The 25,341-nt window shown below is 36.0% G+C and overlaps 1 protein-coding gene across 1 annotated transcript in view; it reads left to right on the forward strand.

Moving 5' to 3' along the window:
• Nucleotides 1-25,341, forward strand: part of DCTN4 (dynactin subunit 4) — a 41,127-nt gene that overhangs the window by 11,518 nt on the left and 4,268 nt on the right. The window contains exons 3-12 of the mRNA XM_020964255.2: nt 2,831-3,009; nt 10,154-10,197; nt 13,065-13,172; nt 14,647-14,720; nt 14,993-15,105; nt 15,408-15,517; nt 18,117-18,190; nt 20,704-20,758; nt 21,221-21,328; nt 22,380-22,477. Of these exons, the coding sequence (XP_020819914.1) occupies nt 2,831-3,009; nt 10,154-10,197; nt 13,065-13,172; nt 14,647-14,720; nt 14,993-15,105; nt 15,408-15,517; nt 18,117-18,190; nt 20,704-20,758; nt 21,221-21,328; nt 22,380-22,477 (963 nt within the window). The remainder of the gene's footprint in view (nt 1-2,830; nt 3,010-10,153; nt 10,198-13,064; nt 13,173-14,646; nt 14,721-14,992; nt 15,106-15,407; nt 15,518-18,116; nt 18,191-20,703; nt 20,759-21,220; nt 21,329-22,379; nt 22,478-25,341) is intronic.

Raw genomic sequence — 25,341 nt, forward strand, 5'->3', positions numbered from 1 at the left:
TCCTTGTAGACATATAAATCCACAAGTACTAGAGAATTTGAAATTCATTTTGTAGACATGTAAATCCACAAGCACTAGAGAATTTGAAATTCATTTTCAATTCATGTATTGATTTTTTTAAGTTCATAATGGAAAAAAATTAAAAATAAAATTTTATTTTAGAGTAGGGTTGTGAAATGTATAACATTGCATCAGTGAATATTTAGATTCCTTTATAGTAGGAACTGTAGAGATTATGATCTGAGCCAGGTAAGCATTCATAACAATCAGTTATGATTCAAGTGTTATCTCGGGATCACAGTGAACATTTTTAGTAACATTCTTAAAAGAAAAGTTGGGAGCTGTTGTCTTTCCTGGAAATAGCTTAACTCATTTCTTTTCTTAACTTCATCCATTGCATCAGAATCATGGACTGCTAATACTTTATTCATCCTGATGATTGAAACCTTAGATGCTATGAATGTACACTATTAGGTGAAATTATAAACATATTTTGTTAATGCAGTGACTGCAATAAATATACTCTAAACTAAAGCATCAGTTTATCTATTTGGTCACTAAATTGTTTGATTTTTATTTAACTCCTAGACTTACTGAATTTTAGAATTGGAATAGATCTTACAGATTTCCTAGCCTAAGTTTTTAGATGAAGAAATCAAAGCTATCTATAGTCATATGAAAAAAGTGCTTCAAATCACTATTGATTAAAGAAATGCAAATTAAAACAACTCTGAAGTACCACATCACACCTATCAGGAAAATAACAAATGTTGGAGGAGATGTGGGAAAATTGGGATACTAATGCACTGTTGGTGGAATTGTGACCTGATCCAACCATTCTGGAGAGCAATTTGGAACAATGCCCAAAGGGTAATCAAACCAAGTCTGAATCCCAGAGATAAAAATAAAGGGAGAAAAGGCCTATTTGTTCAAAAGTATTTATAGCAGCTCTTTTTGTGGTGGCAAAGAATTGGAAATTGAAGGGATGCCCATCCATTGGGGAGTGGCTGAACAAGTTACTTGATTGTGCTGGAATGCTAACGTGCTGTAAGAAATGATGAACAGGTAGATTTCAGAAAAACCTGGGAAGGCTTATCTGAACTGATGCAAAGTGAAGTGAACAAAACCAGGAGAACATTGTACACAGTAACAGCAGTATTGTATGATGACCAAGTGTAAATGATCTAGCCCTTCTCAGCAATGCAGTGATCCAAGACACTTCCAAAGGACTCATGATGAAGCATGCTGTTCATCTCTAGAGAAAGAACTAATGGAGTCTCAATGTAGATTGAAGCATGCTACCTGACCTGCATGGGACACTGCACACAGTCCGGTGTGGCTGGACGTGAAGTGTGTGGTAGTGGTAGTATGAGGAACATCTGGAAAGATGAGGTGGTATAAGACCGTGGGAGGGCCCTTGAATCACTCTTGATATTTCCCTAACTGTGAATGTTCTCCAGGCTATGCTAGGCCACTTTTCTCTCTACACTGTCTCTTGATGACTTCATCAGCTTTTGTGGGTTCAATTATCACCTCTGTGCAGATGACTCAATAAATCTATGTATCTGGCCCCAGTTTCTCTCCAGAGCTTCAGTCTTGAATCACCTGCTTGCCTATTAGACATTGCAAACTAGATGACCTAGATATACATCCAAAACAACCTATTATTTTTCCCCACAAATCCAGCAAACTACTGTTTGTGTCAAAGGCACCACCATTCTTTCCATCTTTCAGGTTTATAACCTTAGTGTTATCATCAGATCCTCTTTCTGTATATCTGATTAGTTGTCAAATCTTGCTATTTCTGCCTCCACAGCATCTCTCACATCTGACACCTTCTGTCTACTCATATTGCTACCACCTTAGTTGAGGCCTTCATCACCTCTCACCTCAACTGTTGAAATGACTTTCTAATTGGTCCCCCTGCCTTAAGTCTCTGCCTGCAGTAATCTATCTTACATGCAGTTGACAGTGATTTTCCTTAAATGCAGATCTAAGCATATCACTCCCCTACTTGGTTAACTCCAATGGTATCCTATTGCCTCTAGGATAAAATGTAAACTCCTCTGTTTAGCTTTTAAAATCTTTCACAGATTGGCCCTAACCTGTCTTTCTAGCCTCATTATACTTTACTGTCCTTCCTGTATTATAGTCCAACCAAACTGGCCTTTTCTCTGTTCTTCAAACATGGCACTCCATCTCCCACCTCCATGATTTTTTACATGGTCTCTCCCCCATGCCTGATAATACACTTCCTTCTCATATCCATTTTATAAAATCCATCATTTCCTTCAAAATGCAACTTAATCATCACCTCCTGCAGGATGCCTTTCCTTTCCCTCCCAAATGCTAGTGGCCTCTATCCCTCACTACCTTGTGTTTATTTTATATATACTATTACATGTGCACATCATCTTCCCCCACTAGAGTGTAGCTCTTTGAGAGTACAGATTGTTCCTTTTTTTTTGTATTTATATCCCAGGGCCTAGTACAATACATGAGACGCAGTTGGTGCTTAATACATTTTTGATTGATTAATTCCTCCACAGTGTCATTTTACAGTGTCTTGTTTCTTCTTTGGTACAGTGAACATACATTTCTTTTCCTAGCAAAATTTCTCAGAGTTCTCAAGTTATTTTTTTAACCTCTCATCTCACTCTTCCAATGTGAAATCCCTTTTAACCTTTATGAAAATGTAGGACAATCAGTAAATCTGTATCTTTCCTAAATCTGATTAGTTTGATGCTATTGAAAAGGGCAAGGGGACAACAGGAAAAATATTTTTGTAAAGGCAAACTCCCATCATTTTGTTGTATTCCCTCTGTAACAGATGTGCAAACTGTTTTGACTGTCCTGGCTGTATGCATACTCTTTCTACTCGGGCTACAAGCATTCCCACACAACTTCCCGATGATCCAGCAAAGACCACCATGAAGAAAGCCTATTACCTGGCCTGTGGGTTTTGTCGTTGGACATCTAGAGATGTGGGCATGGCAGACAAGTCTGTTGGTAAGCCAGGTTGAGTTTGATATGAAGTGTCAAGAAACATTATAAAGCTTTCTTTGGAGAATAATGCCTTATTGGAAATAGCTTTCTAAATAGAGAGTACAGTGAATTTTGTGATTGTCATTGTCTTAAGTATATTCATGGTAAGGTTTAGAATTACAGATATACAGCCTCAGGCCAAATAGTTACTACTTAATTTTCTGAAGTGTTAAGGAAACATAATGGACTTGGTTCTATCAATATATATGTGGGTACAGAATTGAACTTAATGTATATATGTTGACTAACCTAGTTGAAATTAATATTGACTCAGGTAATGTTGTCATTCAGTCATTTTTCACTCGTGTCTGATTCTTCATGACACTATTTGAGGTTTTCTTGGCAAAGATACTGGAGTGGTTTGCCATTTCCTTCTCCAGCTCATTTTACAGATGAGGAAACTGAGGCAACCAGGGTTAAATGACTTGCCCAAGTTCACATAGCTAGTAAATGTCTCAGGACAGATTTGAACTCAGGAAATTGAATTTTAAGGGGCAGCTAGATGTCGCAGTGGATAGAGCACCGGCCCTGAAGTCAGGAGGACCTGAGTTCAAATCCAGCCTCAGACCAAACACTTCACACTTACTAGCTGTGTGACCCTGGGCAAGTCACTTAACCCCAATTGCCTAAAAAAAAAAAATTGATTCTTCCTGACCCCAGGCCCAGCACCACCTAATCAACATAGGTAAAGGCTTCTACAAATTCTAAAACAATTGAGGATGTGTGTATTAGAATTTCTTTAAACCTGGTCCAGGCTCTAAGGCAGGTTTAATATTTGATTCTTTTGTGTGGGCAGGCATGGGGGCTGGTAGCAAGCCACTCTTCTATATATCCTTCTCATAATCTACACAAACAGATTTAGATTATAAATTCTAACTTTAATATTAAAATGCTTCAGAATAGAGATATGCTGATTTTTTTCTAGAATCTGTTCCACATCTTGATTAACCCTCATTTCACTTCAGGGTATTAAATTGTTACCTAATACAGTTGAAGCGAATTATTGAATTATTATTTGCTGCAAGCAGCATGCCTATACTGCCTCCAAGATCACTTATTCCTAATCATCCCTGTTCCTCCTCCATTTCTTTCTGTACCTTTTTGTTCTCATCTACAAAGAGACTTCTCATCCCAAAAAGACTTTAGAAAAAAAAATGAAAAGGATATGTACAAAAATATTTATAGCAGCTCTTTTTGTGGTGGCAAAGAATTGGAAATCAGGGGGATTCCCATCAATTGGGGAATGGCTGAACAAGTTGGAGTATATGATTATGATGGAATATTATCATGCTATAAGAAATTCTGAGCAGGATGGTTTCAGAGAAACCTGGTAAGGTCTATATTAACTGATGCAAAGTGAAGTGAGCAGAAGCAGGAGAACATTGTACACAGTAACAGCAATACTATATGGTGATCAACTATGAAAGACTTAGCTGCTTTGATTAATACTAGAGAATTTTAAAGGACTCATGATGAAAAATGCTTTCTTGCTCCAGAAAGACAACTGATGAACTTTGAGTGCAAATTGAAGTATATATTTTTTTCCCTTTCTTTATTTTTCTTGCTTTTTTTGGTGACATGGCTAATAAGAAAATATATAATTGATTTATTGCTTGCCTTCTCAGTGGGTAGGGGTAGGGACTGGAGGGAAGGAAAGAATTTGGAACTCAAAAAAATTTTTAAATGTTAAAAAAAATACACATTTTTAGAAATTAAAAAAGAGCAGTTTGATCTAATGATCCACACAGGAAAAACTTACATGAAAAATACATGCTAATCCAGACCCTGATATGCATCTGAAAAGGTGTCTCAGAGATCTCATCTATTGGTAGATGTGCCAGGGACAAACAAGTCAGATGTCCGGCAGAAAGTATCTTGTATTCAAAGTTAAATAGGAGGAAGAAAACCTACTAGGTTGCCTCTAGGACATTGCGCAGTATTTTAATGACCGCAAGGTTTTTTTCTCAGAAACAGTCTTTCTCTGTTTTTTGGTTTTTTAAACATCATTGATGTGGTGGTAAGTCAAGGAATGAATACCCTGGTCTCTAAACAGTTAAAGATGCAGGTAACAAACAAGCACACGCTTGGCAGGAAGAGGCACAACTTATTATCCACAAACCGTGTGAAGAATTGCTATAGGATGATGATTTTAGATCCTATCCAATTTGAAGTATGCTCCTGTGATCCAAGAGAGGCATGACTAGAAAAGGAGGCAGCCCAGGCATGTAGCAGCATTGATGTGTGCCTGATACATATCCTGTATGTTTGATTGCTGTCCTTGAAAAACCAAGAGATCTAGAGGAAGACCCTTCAATGTCAGGAGAAAACCACCATGGAAGACTATGGAAAACCACGGACAGAAGTCACACAGGATGAGAAGATATGGATGAGTTATTTGTATCATTATAGGGAATACTCACATCAGTGACATTCCAGACCACTGAAGCATCTTAAAAAAAAAGTGTCATCAGCTTAGCCATTAAAAGAAACAAATAAAAATATAAAACAAGCTTATACAAATCTTTAACTTTTAACAAGGCATAGCCAAATAAATTAACAAGTGACTGACAAACGAAGATAATACTCTGTTTCAATTCCTCCTTCAAGGTCTACATGCTACTTTGGACCTTGTTTCTTTACTCCCTCCCATTGTTCTCTCCTTCCTTCCTCTCTCCCTCCCCTCTCTTCTTTCCCTCTTTCATCCCTTCTTTTTCTCCTTCCTTTCTTTCTTCCTTTCATTATAATTGTAAACAGTATGTATGCAATTCTGGTTCTGTTGATTTTATTTTACATCTCTTTGTATAAGTGTGTCTGTATTGCTTTGTATACTTCATATTTTTCTGGTTTATAAGGCAGCATATTTCATTACATTAACAGATCCTGATTTAGTTAGCCATTCTCCAGTTGATAGACATATAGGCTGTTTCTTCTTTTTTGCTACCATAAATAGAGCATCTATGAATATTTTTCTTTATAGAAGTCTTTTTCTCTAAAGGTATTTCTCTGTCAGTTTCTTTTGATTCTTGGTAGTGGTATATAGAAATGCAAGTGATTTATCTACTACTTTAATTCCTTTTTAGGATGTTTTTGGAGTAGAAATCAGGCACTAAAATCTATGTTTCATAAGGTACAATAAGTTTTGTGATTCATTACATATTTACACATTGCTCTCTAAAATCTTTGCATCAGTCTACAGACCCATCATCAGTGTAATAGAGTGCCTGTTTCCCCAGCCACACTAACATTGAATTATATATGTTTCTTTGCCATTCTAATTGATGGAAGGTGCATCTTATATTTATCTCTATTTGCATTTCTCTTATTATTTGGGAGTTTGAGCACTGTTTTTTCACATGACAATTAATGGTTTCTATTTCTTCCTTTTGTAAACTGAACTGTTTCTGTCCTTTGAACATTAATAATTAATTAGTAATTACTCTTTTAGGCATGTATCAGTTCCTTATAGATTTGGGATGCCAGACTTTTATCTCATTAATTATTACAAATCTTTTTCTCAGTCTTTTTCTTTTAGTTTTAAAGATACTATTTTTTGATGTGCAAAATCCTTTTATTTTTTGGTAATCGAACTCATTGATTTTTATCCCAAATAATTTATTCATTTGACTAAAGTTCTAATCTTTCTGTAGTTGAAAACCTAATTATTTTTTATTTCATACTTTTAATAATTTCTTTATATTTAAATAGATAATCTGAATAGGATCTACTGTACTGTGTATGTTGTGGTTCTGAATCTTTTTTTTTTTGCCACATAACTATCCAGTATTGCCAGCAGTTGTTACCAAATGAGAAATTCTATTCCCCAGTGTTTTTTTAATTAAACACTAATCTTTTATGTTTATTAATTTCTGTTTTTTAGTTCTCCATTCTTTTCCATTGGTATATTCCTTATTCTTCCAGTATCAAATAGTTATAATTATTTTATAATATATTTTTATATTAGTAGTGATAGTCCTCATTTGCAAGTTTCCTTTTTCATAACTCTTCTTCACATTCTTGTCCATTATCTATCCATTTCAATTTTCTTTTTACCTTATCTAATTCTGTAAAAATAACCTATTGGCATTTTGATTGATATTACATTAAATATGTAAGTTAGCTTTGAAAGTGTTTACATTTTTAATATGTTTGTTTAACTTCCATGAACAGAGGATATCCCTCCATTTGTAAGGTTCTTCCATGATTTCTGTCAAAATAATTTTGAAGCTGTCTTTTTATAGGTGTCTTGTATGTATTGATAAGTTAATTCCCAAAATTTGATACATTTTGTTGTTACCATAAATAATATTCGTCTATCAGTTTTTCTTAATTCTTGGTGGTGACATATAGAAATGCAGGGGTTTGTTTTGTTTTGTTTCTTTGGGGTTATCTTACATCACACTACTGTAGAAAATATAGCTATTAATGATTCTTGTACCTATCAATGAAGTCATCCCAGAATTAAACAGTAAGAACTAGCTGGCATACCTTTGGAAAATTGCAAAAGTTTTTCATGACCTCTCCTCTTCCTTCCTCCCTCAAAGCTTTTTTCTCCTGAAAGAAAGGGGAAGCTTTTCAGTCTTCAGAGGATTGAAGTATCTAATTAGCTCCCAGATATGAGCAGATTGCAACACATTACAAACAAGGAATTACATAAAGAGAAGTGTAAAGGTTGTTATCAAATTGTTGTGTAATCCAATATTAGTCAGGAAGGGGCACAGGGCAGAGCCAGTCAAAGAGTGAAGGTAGTAATACTCAGATGTTAATGAGCAATTAGTATAATTCAGGTGGAAAAGGCTTATTAAGAATTAAAATTATTTGTAGGTGGTAGAAGTATGGGTTTATCGTGTTAAGATTCGTTTGATCTAAGCAACTCTTTTTCATCCTCTGAATATAAAGGGCTTGGAGCTGGGTAGCTGCCTGTATATTTCCCTGAAGTAGACTCCAGAAACAAATAAAGGGTCCTCCCCAGCTGCTAGTGCCTCTGCTCTTGGCAATGAGGAACGTTGAGATGGAAGAGACTCATTTCAGCTGGAGACACAATATTATATTGGAGACCTGAGAGAAGTTGAAGGCCACAATTAACAAGCCAGTCCAGCTGGAACCCAGAAAACATGGGGAACTGGAACTCCCTATTCATAGATTCCTCATCTGATGATCCCAAGAACATGAAATTGTAGGCATTGATGCCTATAGTCATGGCTGATTGTCTGGTACCTCTGTGACCAAAAGTTTGAGTGACTGAATCGAACATCAGCTCCAGACTTGCCTCCACTGGCATAAAAATTCCAAGGTGCCTTACGTTTCTTCCTTTACCCAGATGTTACCAAAGGAAGGCCAATAAAGATTGAAGCTGAAGTTTAAAAAAAGAGAGGAAAAAATCATAAAGAAACAAATGTACAATCAGAAGACAAAGGTGGGCTGATCACATTGGGCAGCTGGTGACTCAGTGGAAAGAATGCTGGGTCTGAAATGAGGAAGACCTGAGTTCAGATCTGGCCTTCTACACTTACTAGCTCTGTGATCCTTGGAAGTCACTTAACTGCTGCCTGCCTTGGTTTCCTCATCTGTAAAATGGACATAATAACATGCCTCGTAGGGTTGTCGTGAGGATCAAATGGGATAATATTTGTAAAGTGCTTAGCATAGTTCCTGGCACATAGTCAACAGCATATAAATGTTAGCTGTTGTTGTTGTTGTTGTTGAGAGCCAGTGATAACTGATGTATTCCATTGGTAGTTATACAATGTGAAGAGGTGCTGAAGCTGGAACCCGCAAAGAGAACCTATGGGAAGACAGGAACAAGGATTGCCTAGGATGAGCAGACATGGGTGGTGACCTCCATTTTTAGAGTCATACCCAGATGGAAGAGATCACCCATCTACTGGACTGCTGAGCTAATGAAACAGCACAGTCTCTAAAAAGAGCCTGTTTTCAGCAAATAGTATTTCTCTGCTGTTTCATCTCCTCTATTTTTCTCTCTTTTTTTTAAAAATTGTGGTTATTTTTGGTATGGAAAAGAAATAAAATTCAGTGATTTTCCAGACCCTTTGACATCTTACTGCTCTCTGAAGTTAGTCCATTTGGTTAAGATTTATATGAATGAACAAAAAACAGTATAGAGAGATGACAGACATATCGAAAGTTTGTATTGCCTTCTGGCACATTACCTCTTAGGAGGTACTACCTTGACAAGGATAATTCACTTGGAGCAACTCTTAAGAATGAAGGTCAATTTTATTTTACCTTTATAGTTCTGGTATCTTGAGAAGCTCTGAAACAACTACACTTCAGTTAAAATAATCTGCTTGTTAGGAGACAGACCTGTTGAGTTTGTAATGTGTAACAGAAGAAGAAAAAAAAAACTTCAACTAAGAAAATGATGCCTCTCAAAGTGTTGGGGTTTTTTTTAAGAGCTATAAAGCAAAGCAAATAGAATTTCTAATAACAGATATTCTGAATATGAATATATGTGTGTGTGTGTATGTACATATACATGTATATAAATATATTTAAAAGTAAGAAAACTTTAGTGCACAATTGAAAAATATCAGAATAGTACAGAGAGCAAATGTTATTTATTAGACTATATTATATATAGGGGTGTGTAATATACTTATCAAAATCTAGTTCAGTATTTAAAGTTTTGAGATTTAAGTCATTATTTTGTTTATTTGATTGTTGGTATTGAGATTATTATAATTTGTTACTAAAAATAAGGTGGTTTTTGTTGTTTTACTAGAAGCCAGGAGAAACAATTAGGTAAAATATTTGGATTTTTTAAATATTATTTTGACTAAATCATTTCTCTTGTGCCATATATGCCTTCCTCTTGACTCAAAAAGAAATACACTTCCAGGAAAACTCAGCCTGTTAGAAAAATCAGCCTCCAAAAAGTTATAGGGAAGTATTATAATTCTAGTTTTTAAAAATAAGATGTATTATTAGTTTTTAGAAAACTTGAAGTGGTGGCTAGGAGATACATTTTGCTCAAGCTTGTCATGGAAAAACTTTCATCATCTTTTCAGACTGATTTTGATGTTAATTGTATAGGAGCTGGTGATTCTAGTGCTTCTTAAGGTCTCATGTGAGATTCCATTTTGTTTTGCAGCCAGTGGTGGGTGGCAAGAACCTGAAAATCCTCACACACAAAGGGTAAGTAAATGAATAGAAGACAGCAAAAGAAAATAGAAAAATGGAAAAGCTTCAGTTAAGTGAGGCTGGCGAAACTGAGTGGGACTGACCTTTGCTTTGTAGACTGATAAGTATGACCAATCACTCAAGATGCCTTAATGAAAAAGCACTTCCTATGTGCAATTGTAGTTTTCTATTTTTTTTTAACTGAAAAGTTTCTCTGGTGTTTTTCTGACTGAATTCAGAAGAAAGAATCAGTTTAGTTTGAGCTCTCAAGTCTATACTCTGTGAAGTTTAGTGAATTATGAAATAACAAGTATTATTGATGCTTGTGTTTTTATTTTTCCTACAAGTAGTCAAACCATGTAGGAGTAAACTGATTTGTTCAAGGTCATACAGGTAATAAGTGGTAAAGCCAGGATTTTAACCAGTGTTTTATGATTCCAAATCCAGCATTCTTCTTATTGTACCACACTGTCTCTAAGTCCTTCAGAGACAACTTAAAACACATATAACTGTGTTCAGTTTTTTCAAGGACTGTCCTATGAGAGAAAAATGAGATTTGTTTTATTTACTTCATTGGCCCCAGAGGGCAGAACTTAAAGCAACAAGTGGAAGTCAAGAGGCCAATTTTAATTCAATATAAGGGAAAGTTTCCTAAAAATGAAAGCTGTCCAAAAAATGGAATGGGCTGCCTTGGGAGGTAGTGAGTTTCCCCTCACCAGAGGTTTTTAAGTAGAGGTTGGAGCTCTCTTATCAGGGATATTATAAAGGGAATTCTTGTCCAGGACTAAGTTGTACAGAAGGCTTTCTAAGATCCTGAGATTCTGTGGTTATGTGCAGTTTTATTGTATTACTGGCTTATGCACACAGCCCTTCAAATATAAAAGATGAAACCCAAGAAAATTAGTATTTTTTTTAGCATTTGATAATAATGTCTTAAACATTTAAATGTCTTGCCTGTGTTAGAGTGCTATAAAATGTTCAGGACTGTTCAGTTTGCTGTATTGGAAACCCTTGGGTGTGAAATTAGAGAATGTAGGTTCAAATCCTTGCTGCTGCTTACTACCGTTGTGATCTTAGATAAGTCTCATCTTTAAAATAAAGGGCTTAGTCTAAATGACTTTTGGGTTCCAATCAAGCACCAGATGTCTGAGTCTGGAATTAATTTCCCTGATGTTATGAATATCTTTTTCCAAGTATCCAGATGTACTTTACCCAAAAAAAAGTATTTTCATCAATTCATGAGTTGTGTTTGTTTGTTTGTTTTGGCTTAGCAATGGTTGTCTGTAGATTCTTGACTTAAAGCCTGTCACCTGTCATTAGAAATAATTGCTTCACAGTTCATGACCAAACAAGAGATAAAGAGGTTTATGGGAGGTAAAATAGATAATTTCTGTTGCGTGACATTAAAGAGTTTTTGCACAAACAAAATCAATGTAGTTAAAATTGGAAGAAAAGCCGTAAACTATAAAAAAAAAAAAGTGCAGCAAGTTTCTCTGATTTAAGTTCTTATTTTTCAAATATCTAGATAAATGAGCCTAATTTATAAGAAAAAGAGCCATTTCCCAATTGATAAATGACTAAAGGATATAAACAGGCAGTTTTTGGAGGAAGAAATCAAAAGCTTTCATATCAAAAAATGTTCTAAATCACTAATAGAGAAATGTAAATGAAAACAGCTCTGAGGTACCACCTCATACCCATCAAATTAACTAAGATGGAAGAAAAGGAAAGTGGCAAATGCTGGAGGATGAGGGAAAACAGGTACATTAATGCACTGATGGGGTAAGCTATGAACTAGTCCAACTATTCCGGAGAAAAATCTGGAACTATCTCCAAAGGGCTAGAAAACTGTATACCCAGCAATACCACTACTAGGTCTGTATTCCAAAGAGATTAAAGAAAAGAGAAAGAGACCTATTTCTACAAAAATGCTATAGCAGCTCTTTTTGTGGTGGTAAAGAATTGGAAATTGAGGGGATGCCCATCAATTGGGGAATGGCTGGACAAGTTATAGTACAAGATGGTGATGGAATACTATCGTGTTATAAGAAATGATGAAGGGAATAGTTTCAGAAAAACCTGGGAAGACTTGTATGAACTGATACAAAGTGAAGTGAGCAGAACCAGGAGAACAATGTACACAAGTAATAGCAATATTGTAGGGCTGATTGACTGTGTAAGACTTAGAACTGATCAACACAGTGACCCACCACAACTCCAAAGTATTCATTATGAGAACTGATGGTCTCAGAGTACAAAGTAAAGCACTTTTTTTCTTCTTTCTTTTTCTTGCTGTTTTCCTTCTCCTCCCCCCTCTCCCCCAGAAGATCATGGTTAATACAGAAATTTGTTTTGCGTGACTTCGTATTTTTAATGGGATTTATATATCTTGCCTTCTCTATGGGTGGCAGAACAGGGCAGGGGAGAGAGACTCTGGAATTGAAAATAAAATAAAATTGAATTAGAAATAATTGCTTCTTTTGCCTCAGAGGCAAACGTAATCTAATGAAAAATTAAGAGCAGAAATTTTGTATTTGAAATGTCTTCTAGCACCTAGTCCAGTACATTACAATATATGTAGGTGTGCATATTGATAACTAAAGGTAGAAAAGTTTGCATAATATGAAGTGTATATTTACTAGCACCTTGATTTTCCATTTCTGCTTATGGTAAAACTAGGGTTTAGTCCAAAAAATAAATCTCACTTATGAAAAGAATGTTGTTTGTGGGGAAAGAGTAAAATCTGCACAGTGTAGTGGCCACTACAGTGTTTAATCATTAGAAACTTTAAAATGGTATTGGCTGATATATTATGGATTCAGGCTTGGGGACTGCTGTTTTATTTATCAAAGCTTGAGTGGCTGATCCTTGTTTTCCTGCAGATGAACAAACTAGTTGAGTATTACCAGCAGCTGGCCCAGAAGGAGAAAGTGGAACGGGATCGTAAAAAGCTGGCCCGTCGTCGAAACTATATGCCCCTGGCATTTTCGGTGAGCTTTTGGTCCCTAGAGAACTTTGTGATTCACTGATCGGAAACTGTAGTGCTTACAAAGAGATTTTCTAAAGTCGAGTATCTAGATAAGATATTGTAAGGTTTCAAGTAAAGAGCTTTCATGTCCTTCCTTTTAAAGTCAGTAATTTTGGATTATTCCTTTTCCTCTTTTTCCCAGCTCTGCAGCTTTTTATTATCTTTACTTTCTGAGGGGGCATGGGGGGTTATGATTCTCTCCCATTCATTATTCATTTCTCAGGTAGTGAATGAAGAACTCCACTCATACAACCTTTAGTTCACAGTTACCACTCAGGTACCGGCAGCTTCTCAGCTCTAGTATCATTAGAGATCTCCTTGGCACTCCCCATCTTCCATCAGTTTGTGGAACGCTATCTTTACACAGTGGGAGTCATGGGTAGAACATTCAGCTTTTAAGGGCGGAGTTTTCAAGAACTGTGAATTGTGGTCATTTCTTTCTTTGTCAGCTTATTTGGTGAGATAAGTTGTCATTTGAGCAGAGAGGGTCAAATAGGATTTGATGCTGTCACTGCTATAATGCCAGTTAAGTTTTTTGACAGGGGGCACATATTTCTAGGATTATTACCATAAAATGTAGTATATTACCATCTTAATAAAGGCATGTAAGGAAATCGCATGAGACTTTACATGATTAAATCACATGACAATTAAAAAGTAGTTTATCCCACTGAAAATTTAGGAAGGCTGGATAAGCCAATTAAGTATATCTTGATTGGAACGGTGAATGGCATCCTTAACAATTTTCCATAGTACCAATCAGCCAATAAAATTTGCTGAGGATCCACAATTCTAGATTCCTTGCCAAAGTTTTAAATAAATAATTTTAATGGATTGATCTGTATGAATAATGAAACCAAGAGTATACCTAAAAAGAAAAATTTAATACACTTGCTCTTTTCCCAACTTTGCTATTATGATCTGCCTACTCTTATGAGTTTGCTTTTTGTCTTATTGCTGCATTTTTTTGTCTCTGTTGCGACCTACTGCTATTTGGGGGCTCTCCACAGCAACATACTATTCATGTAGTGGTAAGTGCTCTTTCATGGTTTTTTGCTGGTACTAAAGCTCTTGAAAAAGAGCTCTTGAAAAAGACCCTAGATCACTTGGGTTCCAGATGACCATTAGTTCATGTGTCTCAAAATCTTACCACCCTTTCTGTCTTAGAAGTGGCTAGGCTGATAGAATAGCTAGAATTAAACTCACTTTTACAATGCTAGATTAGTTTCAGTACCTATAGATAGTACTTTTTTAAATTTAAAAAAAAATAGCTTTCTGGGGAAAGGCTACATTTTATTTCATCAAGGTGAGCTTTTTAAGTTTGCTTTCCTTTGCTTAGTCTCCTGCGCTTCTCATTCTGTCTCAAAAATAATTCCTTCTTTTGATTAGTAAGACAAACTGATATAAATATCTTTATGAAATTTTTTCTCACCTAGGATAAATATGGTCTTGGAACCAGACTTCAGAGACCAAGAGCTGGAGCTCCTATCAGTACCCTTGCAGGACTTTCGTAAGTTTGGACGTTAAAATGGCATTGATGAGGAAGGCAGATATTATGCAGAAGACTCTGGTTAGGGGAGGGAAATTTTAATAGGAATTGTCACAAGGAAAAAGAAAGAAATTACAGATTAGAATTAGACATTAGAATTACAAATTAGAAACGGTAAATGTTACTAACTTTAAAAGGTGAACTGAATGGGGTATTCATCAAGGGGAACGTTTGGTGCTTTCATTCCATATGTTATTAGATAACTCAGTAAATTGCCATGTTGCATCATTTAGCCTTAAGGAAGGAGAAGACCAAAAAGAGATCAAGATTGAGCCAGCACAAGCTGTGGAAGAAGTGGAGCCTCTTCCTGAGGACTACTATACGAGAGCAGTAAATCTAACAGAGGGTATTGGACTTTGCTATTTGTTTCCAACTTATTTTGAATTTAGCTTTTATTAGTCATGGTCTATGGCATTATTGGCATGGTTTTCAATAGTAAAATGGTCACAAAACATGTTAAAACAATGTGACGTTTTAAAAAGTAAAAGGATCTTTGAGTCAGATCTATATTTAAGCAATAGTCTTAAAAAAGACAATTAACAGAACCAAAGATGACCCTTGTATATCAGTGATTACTTTATAATTGCTGATTAAATGGTGTATTTAAGCAGCTTTAAGGAAATTTAAATTTCTCTTTTGAATCCCAAGTGACTACCCTGCATCAGCGCCTCTTACAGCCCGACTTCCAGCCAATCTGTGCTTCCCAGCTCTTTCCTCGACACAAGCATCTGCTAATCAAACGATCCCTGCGCTGTCGAGTAAGTCTGCCATCACAGAGAATCGCCATCTTTTCAGAAGAGAAACTAGAACAAACCAAGACTGATTCATATTTGACTAATTATGAAATACATACATAGGCAAGACACATGTCCTGGATACAGACAATCAGTTCCACAAATATTAAGTATCTTTTTTGCATTGCACTGTGCAAAGAATAGCAGTTGAGATGGACTTTGAAGGAAATGTCACAAGGCAGAGATGTGAGGAAAGGCCATTCTAGGCATGGGATGTCTAGGTAGGGAGGATGTCTGCTAAGGCCTACAGGAAGGAAAGGGTCGTACAAGATACAACTACACAAAATAGTATATTTTGACTCTTTTGACATGCTACACTTGCTAATTCTACTGTTTTATCAGCTATTCACTACTCAGCCCCTGGCAACCTAGCTTTTTTCTCCATCATTTAACTGAAACACCTCTTCAGGGTCAATGGTGACTTTTTTAAATGGTGACTTTTACTGAGTTCGATGGTCTCTTTTTTGCTCCTGCTTTCCTCTCAGATATTAGCATTTGACATTTTGACCATCCCTTCCCCACTGATGTTTTCTTCTCCCTTTTCCTCTCATGTCTCTGATCATTCCTAATGTCACTTTTGTTTGATCACGATCTTCCTTCTGCTCTTAAAAAATAGGTTATTTTCTTAAATCTGTTCTCTTGTTATAACTGTCTACATTCCCCCTCCTTTTTTTTTTGCTTTTTGGTGAGGCAGTTGGGGGTTAAGTGACTTGCCCAAAGTCACACAGCTAGTAAATGTCAACTATCTGATGCTGGATTTGAACTCAGGTCCTCCTGACTCCAAGGCAGATCTCTATCCACTGTGCATCCTAGCTACCCCTACATTCTCTTTTGATAATTTTCATGCAGTCCTGTGACTTCGTTTATCATCTTTATCAGATGACTCCCAGATTTTTATCTCCATCTTTAACCTCTCAAGACCCAGAGTTCCAGCTGTGAATTTCCAGCTCCCTGCTAGATATCTCAACTCAGTATCTCACTGTTACCTCAAACTTAATTCTTTATCTTCTCTTCAAACCTCCAAACTAGTCTACCTCCTAACTTCTTAATTTCTTTTGATGATGCCACCATCTTCTCACTGATTGAGACTCAGAACTTTTGCATCGTCTTTGATTTTTCTCCTTTCTTCTCTCCTTGCCTTGCCACTTCATCCAGTCGGTTGCTAGTTCCTATCCATTTTACTTTCACCACATACTTTTTTTTTTAACAGTTCTCTCCTTCCCATTCCTACTACCCTAATTTAGTGTCTTATCTCTTCTTGCTTAGGCTGTTGTAGTCAGCCCCCTGATTTGTTTCCTTACCTCCAGATGATCACTTTTCCAATCTGTCCTTCAGACTACTCCAAAAAGTCTTCCTAATGCGCTACTCAGATAACATTGCTTTTCTGTCCAAAAACCTTCAGTGGTTCCCCATTGCCTGTGGAATCAAATACAAACTTCTGATCATCCCCTTCAAGATCCTTCACAGTCTAACTTCAGCCATTTCTAGTATGGATTCCTATTATTCCCCTTAACGTACTGGATCCATGATGTGGCCAACTTGGACTTACCGTCCTCCATTCTGGTGCTGTTCCTGCCATCTCTCTGCTTGTGCTCATGTCATCCTCCATCCCTAGAATGGATTCTCTGTCCCTTATGTCTCTCCATTGAAATCTCTTCCTTCAAGGCCCACCTCAAGTGCAGCCTTTTCTATGAAATCTTCTCTGATATTTTCTTCTTCCTCCAATTAATTGAGAACAGTTTTTCTTGATTAATAGATATGTAGATAGATAGATAGACGGATAGATAGATAGATAGATAGATAGATGGATACATATGCATGCAATTTCTCATTTTGCATTCCGTAGACCCAAATATGCTTTGTATTTAGCATAGTCTTTTTGTGTCTTAGTTATTTGTTTATATGTTGGCTCCACTGCCCCTTTTCATTAGATTGTAAACTGCTTAAAAGTAGGCTCTGTATCATATCTATCTTTGTATCTTTGATGTCGTCTATAACTGAATGTTAACAAATGTTTGTTGAATTAGATATGTGGAAATTAAAGCTTTTGGTATTTTGGGAGTATAAACAAGAATTGGATTCTAATCCTTTCTTTGCTAATATCTTAGTGTATGAGTGGCCAGATAATTTTAGCTTTCTGAGCTTCCATTTCCTCATCACTTTATGTGATCACTGAGTTCCCTTCTTGTTGATTTCTACTGATTTGTCTTTCTGCATATCTTAAGTATTTTTTGTATCAGTGTTATCCATTTTAGAATGTATATTCCTAGAAAGCAGATACCAATATTCCTTGTTAGTTATTACTAAAAAACATTATTCTAGGTGCATATGTGTGTTATTTCATAGTAATGGTTTGTTTTTAGTATTATATCCTTTTTATTTTTGAAATTTTTCAGATAAAACCATGTTTACCCTCATGTCAAATGTGTCGCCTTTACTGTATTTGTTACTTTATTGAAAGCTAGTAAATTCTGCTGTTAATGAAAACAACAGTTGTATCAGTAATTAAGGATCACTCATTTTTCTGGAATATACATTAAATATTTGGCTTTTTCCTTTTTAGAAATGTGAACATAATCTGAGTAAACCAGAGTTCAATCCAACATCCATCAAATTCAAAATCCAGCTTGTTGCTGTGTGAGTATTTTGTTGGTGTGTTATTTTTTGGATAAATGGTCTTTTCTTTGTGGTTAGAAGTCCATGGGTTTGTTGTGGGTTTTTTTAATGATCTTCCTATTTTTGTGTCCCTGGATAATTTCTAGGTTTAACTAGCTAGTCCAAAAGCCAGCTACAAAAATAAGAGAATGTCATGATTTTTTTAAAAAAAGAATTCAGCACAGCATAGTAGAAGGTATACTAAACTACCAGTTAGGAAGAACTAGATTTATATCTAACTCTGTCTCTTATATTCTGTGTCTTTAGGCAAATCACTTAACATATCAGGACCTCAATGTCCTTATCTATAAAATGGAGATAATATTTGCCCTGTTTATTTTACAGAATTGTTTTGAGGCTAAAACAAGATCACAAATAAGAAAGTGCTTTCAGGAACATAGAATGTTGTGTAGCTAGATGTAGTGGATAGAGAGCCAGTCTGTGTTCTAGGTTCAAGTTCTACCTCTGACTTGTACTGGCTTTGTCATCCTGAGAAAATCACTTCACTCTTCATTGTACCGCAGGCAACTTTATGAAATGAACAGTTGCTAATCTGTATTGGTGAAGAGAGTTTCCTTACCCATAGTTTCCTACACCAGTGTAATCACAGGTCTGCAGACAAAAAACATTGTTGTAATTATTTAATTCTGAATCCTTGGTAGGTTATGGGAGAGCTGTGGAAGTCCTGGACAAAATGAAATCCAGGAAGATCCTTTTTCCAATTTAAACATCCATCTAAATACACAAAGCCTGTGAATGGTGGCTTTCTATTCTTGCCCTTGCTCTGATCGATGCGTGTAAATGCACAAGTGTTTGAAATAGGGCTGGGCAGACTAGATACACACAGCAGTTTCAAATGATGTGGTTAGTAACTGAAAGGTCAGGCTGCCGCTAGGGTATTCTTTATGTGATCAAATGATTAACTCTAATAGAATTCCTCATAGTATTTCAACAACAGCTTCTCATACCACTTACATTTTTAAAAATTATAAACTTTAAACAAAAATTACAACTATTTGCACTTTAAAATGAATTTCTTTGTATGTTATGTCCATAACAGCCTATTAGTTTCTTTTTCTCTATCCCTTTCCATTCATCTCTGTATTTGTTTATACATTTTTATTTTTAGATAGTGTCTGTGCTGTTCTAATTCTATTTTTTCTGCTTCATTTACTTCATATACATTCTTCCAGTTTCTCATTTATAACTTTTAATGTCATTATAGTTTTTCATTACATTGATTTTTATATAATGTTCATTAACTGGTACAATTACATTTTTTTCAGTTCCTTGAAATTATAAGTCATGCTGATATACACATATTTATATACATCCATATATACATACATGTTTATATACACACAAACATAGACCCATATCATTTTTTTTAAAGCATATCTCTTTCCTTATAACAGTCTTGGGATATAGTCCAAATAGTAGTATTATTGGATCACCAAGTATGATTCTTTTTGTGACTTTTTGTTGTATACCTCGAGTTTGCCTTCCAAAAAAGCTTCTACCGCTTTGCAGTTCTACACTTATATCCCCACAATTCCAGCAGCATTGAGTTCTGTCACTTTTAATAATTTTTGCAAAGGTAAGAGCTATGAAGTAGTGCCTGAGAGTTATTTTTTTTTTTGCTGTGTTTCTTGGGGTTGACAACATTTTTGCATTGTGTAATGAGAAGAATGCTAGACTTGGAGTTGGAAGAGACCTGAGTTTTAATCCCAGCTCTGACACTACCTGTATGATCCTGTACAAGACATTGAACCTCTGAGACCCTATTTCTTTCTCTTTTGTTAAATGGGGATGATCTTGCTTGCACCACTTATTTCACAGAGCTGTTGTGAAGTTCAAATGAGATAATGTATGTAAAATCTTTTGCACACCCTAAAGCACTATATTAATGCAACTCATAGTTATTATTATTACTCTGTGAGTGCTGTCTTATAAAATGTCCATTTTCTTTAATTTTCTCCAATGGAGACTGGGTTTTGCCCTTGAATATATTAGTTCTTTACATTTATCTTTAATGTCCTCTCAGTGTTCTCTAGAACAGTGATACCTTAATTCATTAAAATTTTCTTGTCTTTCCATGTCTTAACTAGAAAATTTTTGATTTATCTGTGCTAGCTAGAAAAAAAATGACTCCAGCTTTAACCAGACACCTCACGAGATCTTTTAAGGCTGAGATTCTTCACCTTCTTGGCGTCATGGACCTCTTTTGAAGTCTGGTGAAGCCTATGCACCCTTTCTCAGAATGGTTCTAAATGCTTAAAGTAAAATATATAGGATTACAAAGGAAACCAATACTACTGAAATACAATTATCAAAATATTAAAAAACAAATTCACTGACCCCAGTTTAAGAATTCCTGCTTTAATTAATAAATTGTTGAGTTTACTTCAAAATTTCATCAGAATCAGAATTGTATTGAGTTTAGATGAACTAATGGTCATTTGTTTTCTTCATATTTATTTCATATTTATTGATAGCAATTATATTCCAGAAGTCAGAATCATGTCAATCCCTAATCTACGCTACATGAAGGTGAGTGCTGCCTTTAGAGAGCATCTTGCCTGTTAAAGTGAAAGCTGTTCCATGATGATTTTTTGGATGGGGATTAAGAGGATGGGGAGGGAAGGAGGAAATGGATGGGAGAGAGCAGGAAGTTTGGTGCAACTAAAAAGGGAGTGAGATTAGCTGTAATATCATCTCCTCCATATTTCTTGACAGTAACAGCTAAGAAGTGTCAGTAGAAAAGTTACAGTTACATGTAACAAAGGAGTCAGTGACACCCATGGCAATGTAAGCTGCGGTACTCAAGAGGTTTAGCAGATTATAATTTAGCACAAACAAAAGGATGGTTTGCTAGAGTATCTAACAGACTATCCGAGAAGAATTTGATGTTGTCTGGAACTTGAGTCCGGTTCCTCAGACTGGCAGCAACATTAGCAGTCTACAGAATGTTTGCCTGAATGTTTTTGTCACGCATGTTTTATTGTTCTTCAGGAGAGCCAGGTCCTGCTGACTCTTACAAACCCAGTAGAGAACCTTACCCATGTTACGCTGTTGGAATGTGAAGAGGGAGACCCTGATAACATCAATAGTACTGCAAAGGTAGGACTGCTTTGTCTTAATGCTGGCTTTAGCATACTCTGATTTTGCCTAGAAAGACACAGTTTGATCTGGGTACCATTCATGTAGAAATCTGTTCTCTGTACATTTTCTTTGTCTTATGGTGGCTTTAGCATAACTCTGATTTTGCCTAGAAAGCCCCAGTTTGATCTAGGTATCATTCATGTAGAAATTTGTTCTCTGTGCATTTTCATATATGGTAATATACTTATGGGGCAGCTAGGTGGCACAGTGGATAGAGCACCTGCCCTGAAGTCAGGAGGACCTGAGTTCAAATCCAGCCTCAGACCAAACACTTGACACTTGCTAGCTGTGTGACCCTGGGCAAGTCACATAACCCCAGTTGCCTTAAAAAAAAAAAAGTGTGTGTGTGTGTGTGTGTGTGTGTGTGTGTGTGTGTGTGTGTGTGTATGTATGTATAGATACACTTAGCACTTGACTTTTTAAACCAAAAGCTTCTCACCCTGTATAAACTGCTACTGGTCAATAATCTGACATTTTGCATGTTATACAGTAAGGACAAAGAAGGAGAAGGCCTCTACCTTCATTTAACTTTCAGTTATTTAGTAATTTTTATGCTGTATTTTCCACTGTTTGGTTTTGGGCACTGCATCTTAGTGCTTCTATCAAATGGAGGAAATGATGGTCTAAACTGTCACTTCTTCACTCTTATTAATAGTTCCAGTAACAGATTTGGTATGGGAGGAAACATAAAACAAATGATTCAGGTTGCTGTGTAATTTGGGGATTTCACTCAGTGTAGATGTCTTAGACCCTCTCTCCCCCACTAGAATAGAGGATTGAAAGTTGGTCATGATTCTGCCTCTGTACCTCTTCCACAATAGACTGAGTTCAGGCAAACAAGTTTGATTTGGTTTGGTTTTAAATCGTGTAAAGCATCTAATCATTTAAATATTTAAGTATGTGCATATTTGGGGGGAATTATGGCTTTTCCAAGTTTTCTATGCATAGGTCAACATAGTTTGAAAAGCGATATTTTAAGGAGTGTCATTTTCCTCATGTCACATTGCAGGCGGTTGTTCCTCCCAAGGAACTTGTTCTAGCTGGCAAGGATGCAGCAGCAGAATATGACGAATTAGCAGAGCCTCAGGATTTTCAGGATGACCCTGAGTGAGTTTTTCTTCCCTCTTCCCAAATAGCTGTAGAATGACTAGTATGTGGGCTACCCATCAGAATCTTCAGTTGGAATCTTTGGGGTTTTCTCCCTTTAGCATATACAGTAGATTTGAATCTCAGAAACCTTGTACCTGACCAGTAAAAACCATGTATAGGATGATCTTGACCTGAGCATATATCACTTAAACTTTTTCAGCATAGCAAATAAAATCATAGCAGAAAAGAATAGCATTTTTAGCCAAGGAGATAACTGAATTTACATGTAGTTCTCATTAAAAAAAAAAATCTTCCCTGGCATTGGTTTAAAAAATGACATTAATGTTCTGTGTCACCTAAACCTTTTTTTTAAAAATATATTCTTTATATAAAGATATTTATTAGGCCAGAGCTACCAAATATTCCCCTTTTGAGTGGACACATCCCCATTTCAGTACCTCTGTACAATATATCCACAGAATTTTCTCCTGCTTAGGTAATAGACCCAGAAGCTGGCTCTCTACCCCAGGTCTTAAATCTGAGACAGCAGGTTGCTGAGATACTTAGTATATATTTGGTGCAGTCCTATGGCCTCAAGGCCACATGTGGCCCTTTAAAGTCCTCAAGTGCAGCTCTTTGATGGAATCCAAACTTCATAGAATAAATCCTTTTAATAAAAGGATTTGTTCTGTAAAACTTGGACTCAATTAAAAGGCTGCACCCAAGGACCTAGAAGACCACACGTGGCCTCGAGGCTGCAGGTTCCCCACCCCTAGTCTAGAGTGTACTAAAGAAGTATACAATGTACTTTCTCCATATGCATGCTCAGATTTTACTGTTATAACTGGGAGGAGAGGAAGGCACAATAGCATTTGGACAGTATACTTAATATAGGAAATAGTAGGGACTTCCCTTCCAATGGAGGCACCTCAGACTTCTCAGTCTCTGCTTTACCTGTTCAGCTTGGTCTTTGCTCTCTAGAAAAGGAAGATAGATGGGATTAGGGGGAAACTAGTAGGGTTTCATCCCAGAATAAATTGATTATAATAGCCAGAAGGCATTTGGGGCATATTTGCTCAGTTCCCTCTTTAGGTTCAGAGCCCTTTTTAGGCCATCAGCCTGAGGTTAAAAGCCATCTTCTGTGGCAACATAGTAACTATCTCTTCTCCTTTTTGCTTTTCTTTCTTTTAAAGATGAAAATTTTGTCTAACTCATAAGGTTATGAGCTGGCTACTAAATGCAGAGCAAATTTGTTGTATACTGCTCCATCGAGTAGGCCATATTTGTTCCATTTCACACACACACCCCTAAATATTAATATATAAACTATTAACTGTACTAATTAATTTAAATTTCCTTATTTTATACTAACAAGTAGAGAGAACATATGGTCTGGATTACGGAATAGTAAACTCAACTTTATTATTTTCAAGTATGTTCAAACTAAACTAGTAATACTCAATAGTAAAAGGCTCTTAGTGGACCTGCTCGATTTAGTGGGTGAACATGAGTTATTAATACATTAGTTGTACATAAATGGATATTTCAAAAGTATTTAAAAACATTTACTAGCATTTAAGTTAAATATTTCCCATAGAATCTTATCTATCCTGTTATTTTGCACTATGAAAAAGTAAGTTTCACACCAGTAAGTTGTTTTTAACAAAGACCCCTATGGAGGAGGAGGCAGCACATCAGTCATGACACACTTTTGCATCTAAATATTAGGAAGGTTTTGCTTATGTGTAATTTAATTAATATTCTTTATAGTAGTAAACATAACCCTCAACTACAGTTATTTAGGATTTTTAAAGTAGTGCACTTCAGTAACACCCCTTTCTAAATTGCTGTAAGTTCAAAAAGTAATAGAATCTGAGTTAGAGGTTTCGTGGCATTGTATTTAATAGATCTTAAATTTTCCCTTTTTTATTGTAAAATGCAGATCTTTTAAAATTAATATTATAAATGTATGTAAATATTTGATATCACATTCACTGGTAGCCTTATGTTAGAATACCCGAATTCTTTTTTGTTTTGTTTTGTTTTGTTTTTAGGGATTCTGTTTCTTTTTTTTTTATTAATTTATTCTGATTTATCAACAATCACTTCCATATTCTTTTGAGTTGAAAATTTTTCTCCCCCTTCCTCTCCCTCCCTCCCCAAGATGGCGCACAATCTGATATAGGCTTTACATTTACATTCCTATTAAACATATTTTCACATTAGTGAAGTTGTAAGTAAAAATTAAAACCCATAGGAGGAACCATCAGAAAGATGAAACAAAACTCAACAGAAGGTAAAGATAAGTGATAGCAATTCGACTTCCATAGTTCTTTCTTTGGATGTGGACAGCATTTTCCATCGTGAGGCCTCTGGAGATGTCTTAGATCCTTGTAATATTGAGAAGGGTTCAGTTTAACAATATTAGTCATCACGTATTGTGGCTGTTATTGTGTACAAAGTCCTCTTGGTTCTGTTCACTTCATTCAGCATCAGACCATATAAGTCTTTCCAGGTTTTTCTGAAGTCAGCCTGTTCATCATTTCTTAAAGCACAATAGTATTCCATTACATTCACATACCACAACTTGCTCAGCCATTCCCCAGTTGATGGGCATCCTCTCAATTTCCGATTCTTTGCCACCACAAAAAGAGCTGCTATGAATATGAATATTTTTGTACATGTGGGTCCTTTTCCCGTTTGTTTGATCTCTTTGGGATATAGCCCTAGAAGTGCTATTGCTGGATCAAAGGGTATACACGTTTTTGTAGCCCTTTGGGCATAGTTCCAAATTGTTCTCCAAAATGGTTGGATCATTTCACAACTCCACCAACAATGTATTAGTGTTCCAATTTTCCCACCTCTTCTCCAACATTTATCAT

Source organism: Phascolarctos cinereus, unplaced genomic scaffold, assembly GCF_003287225.1.
Source record: "Phascolarctos cinereus isolate Bilbo 61053 unplaced genomic scaffold, phaCin_HiC Scaffold_2;HRSCAF=192, whole genome shotgun sequence".
Classification (NCBI taxonomy): Eukaryota; Metazoa; Chordata; class Mammalia; order Diprotodontia; family Phascolarctidae; genus Phascolarctos; species Phascolarctos cinereus.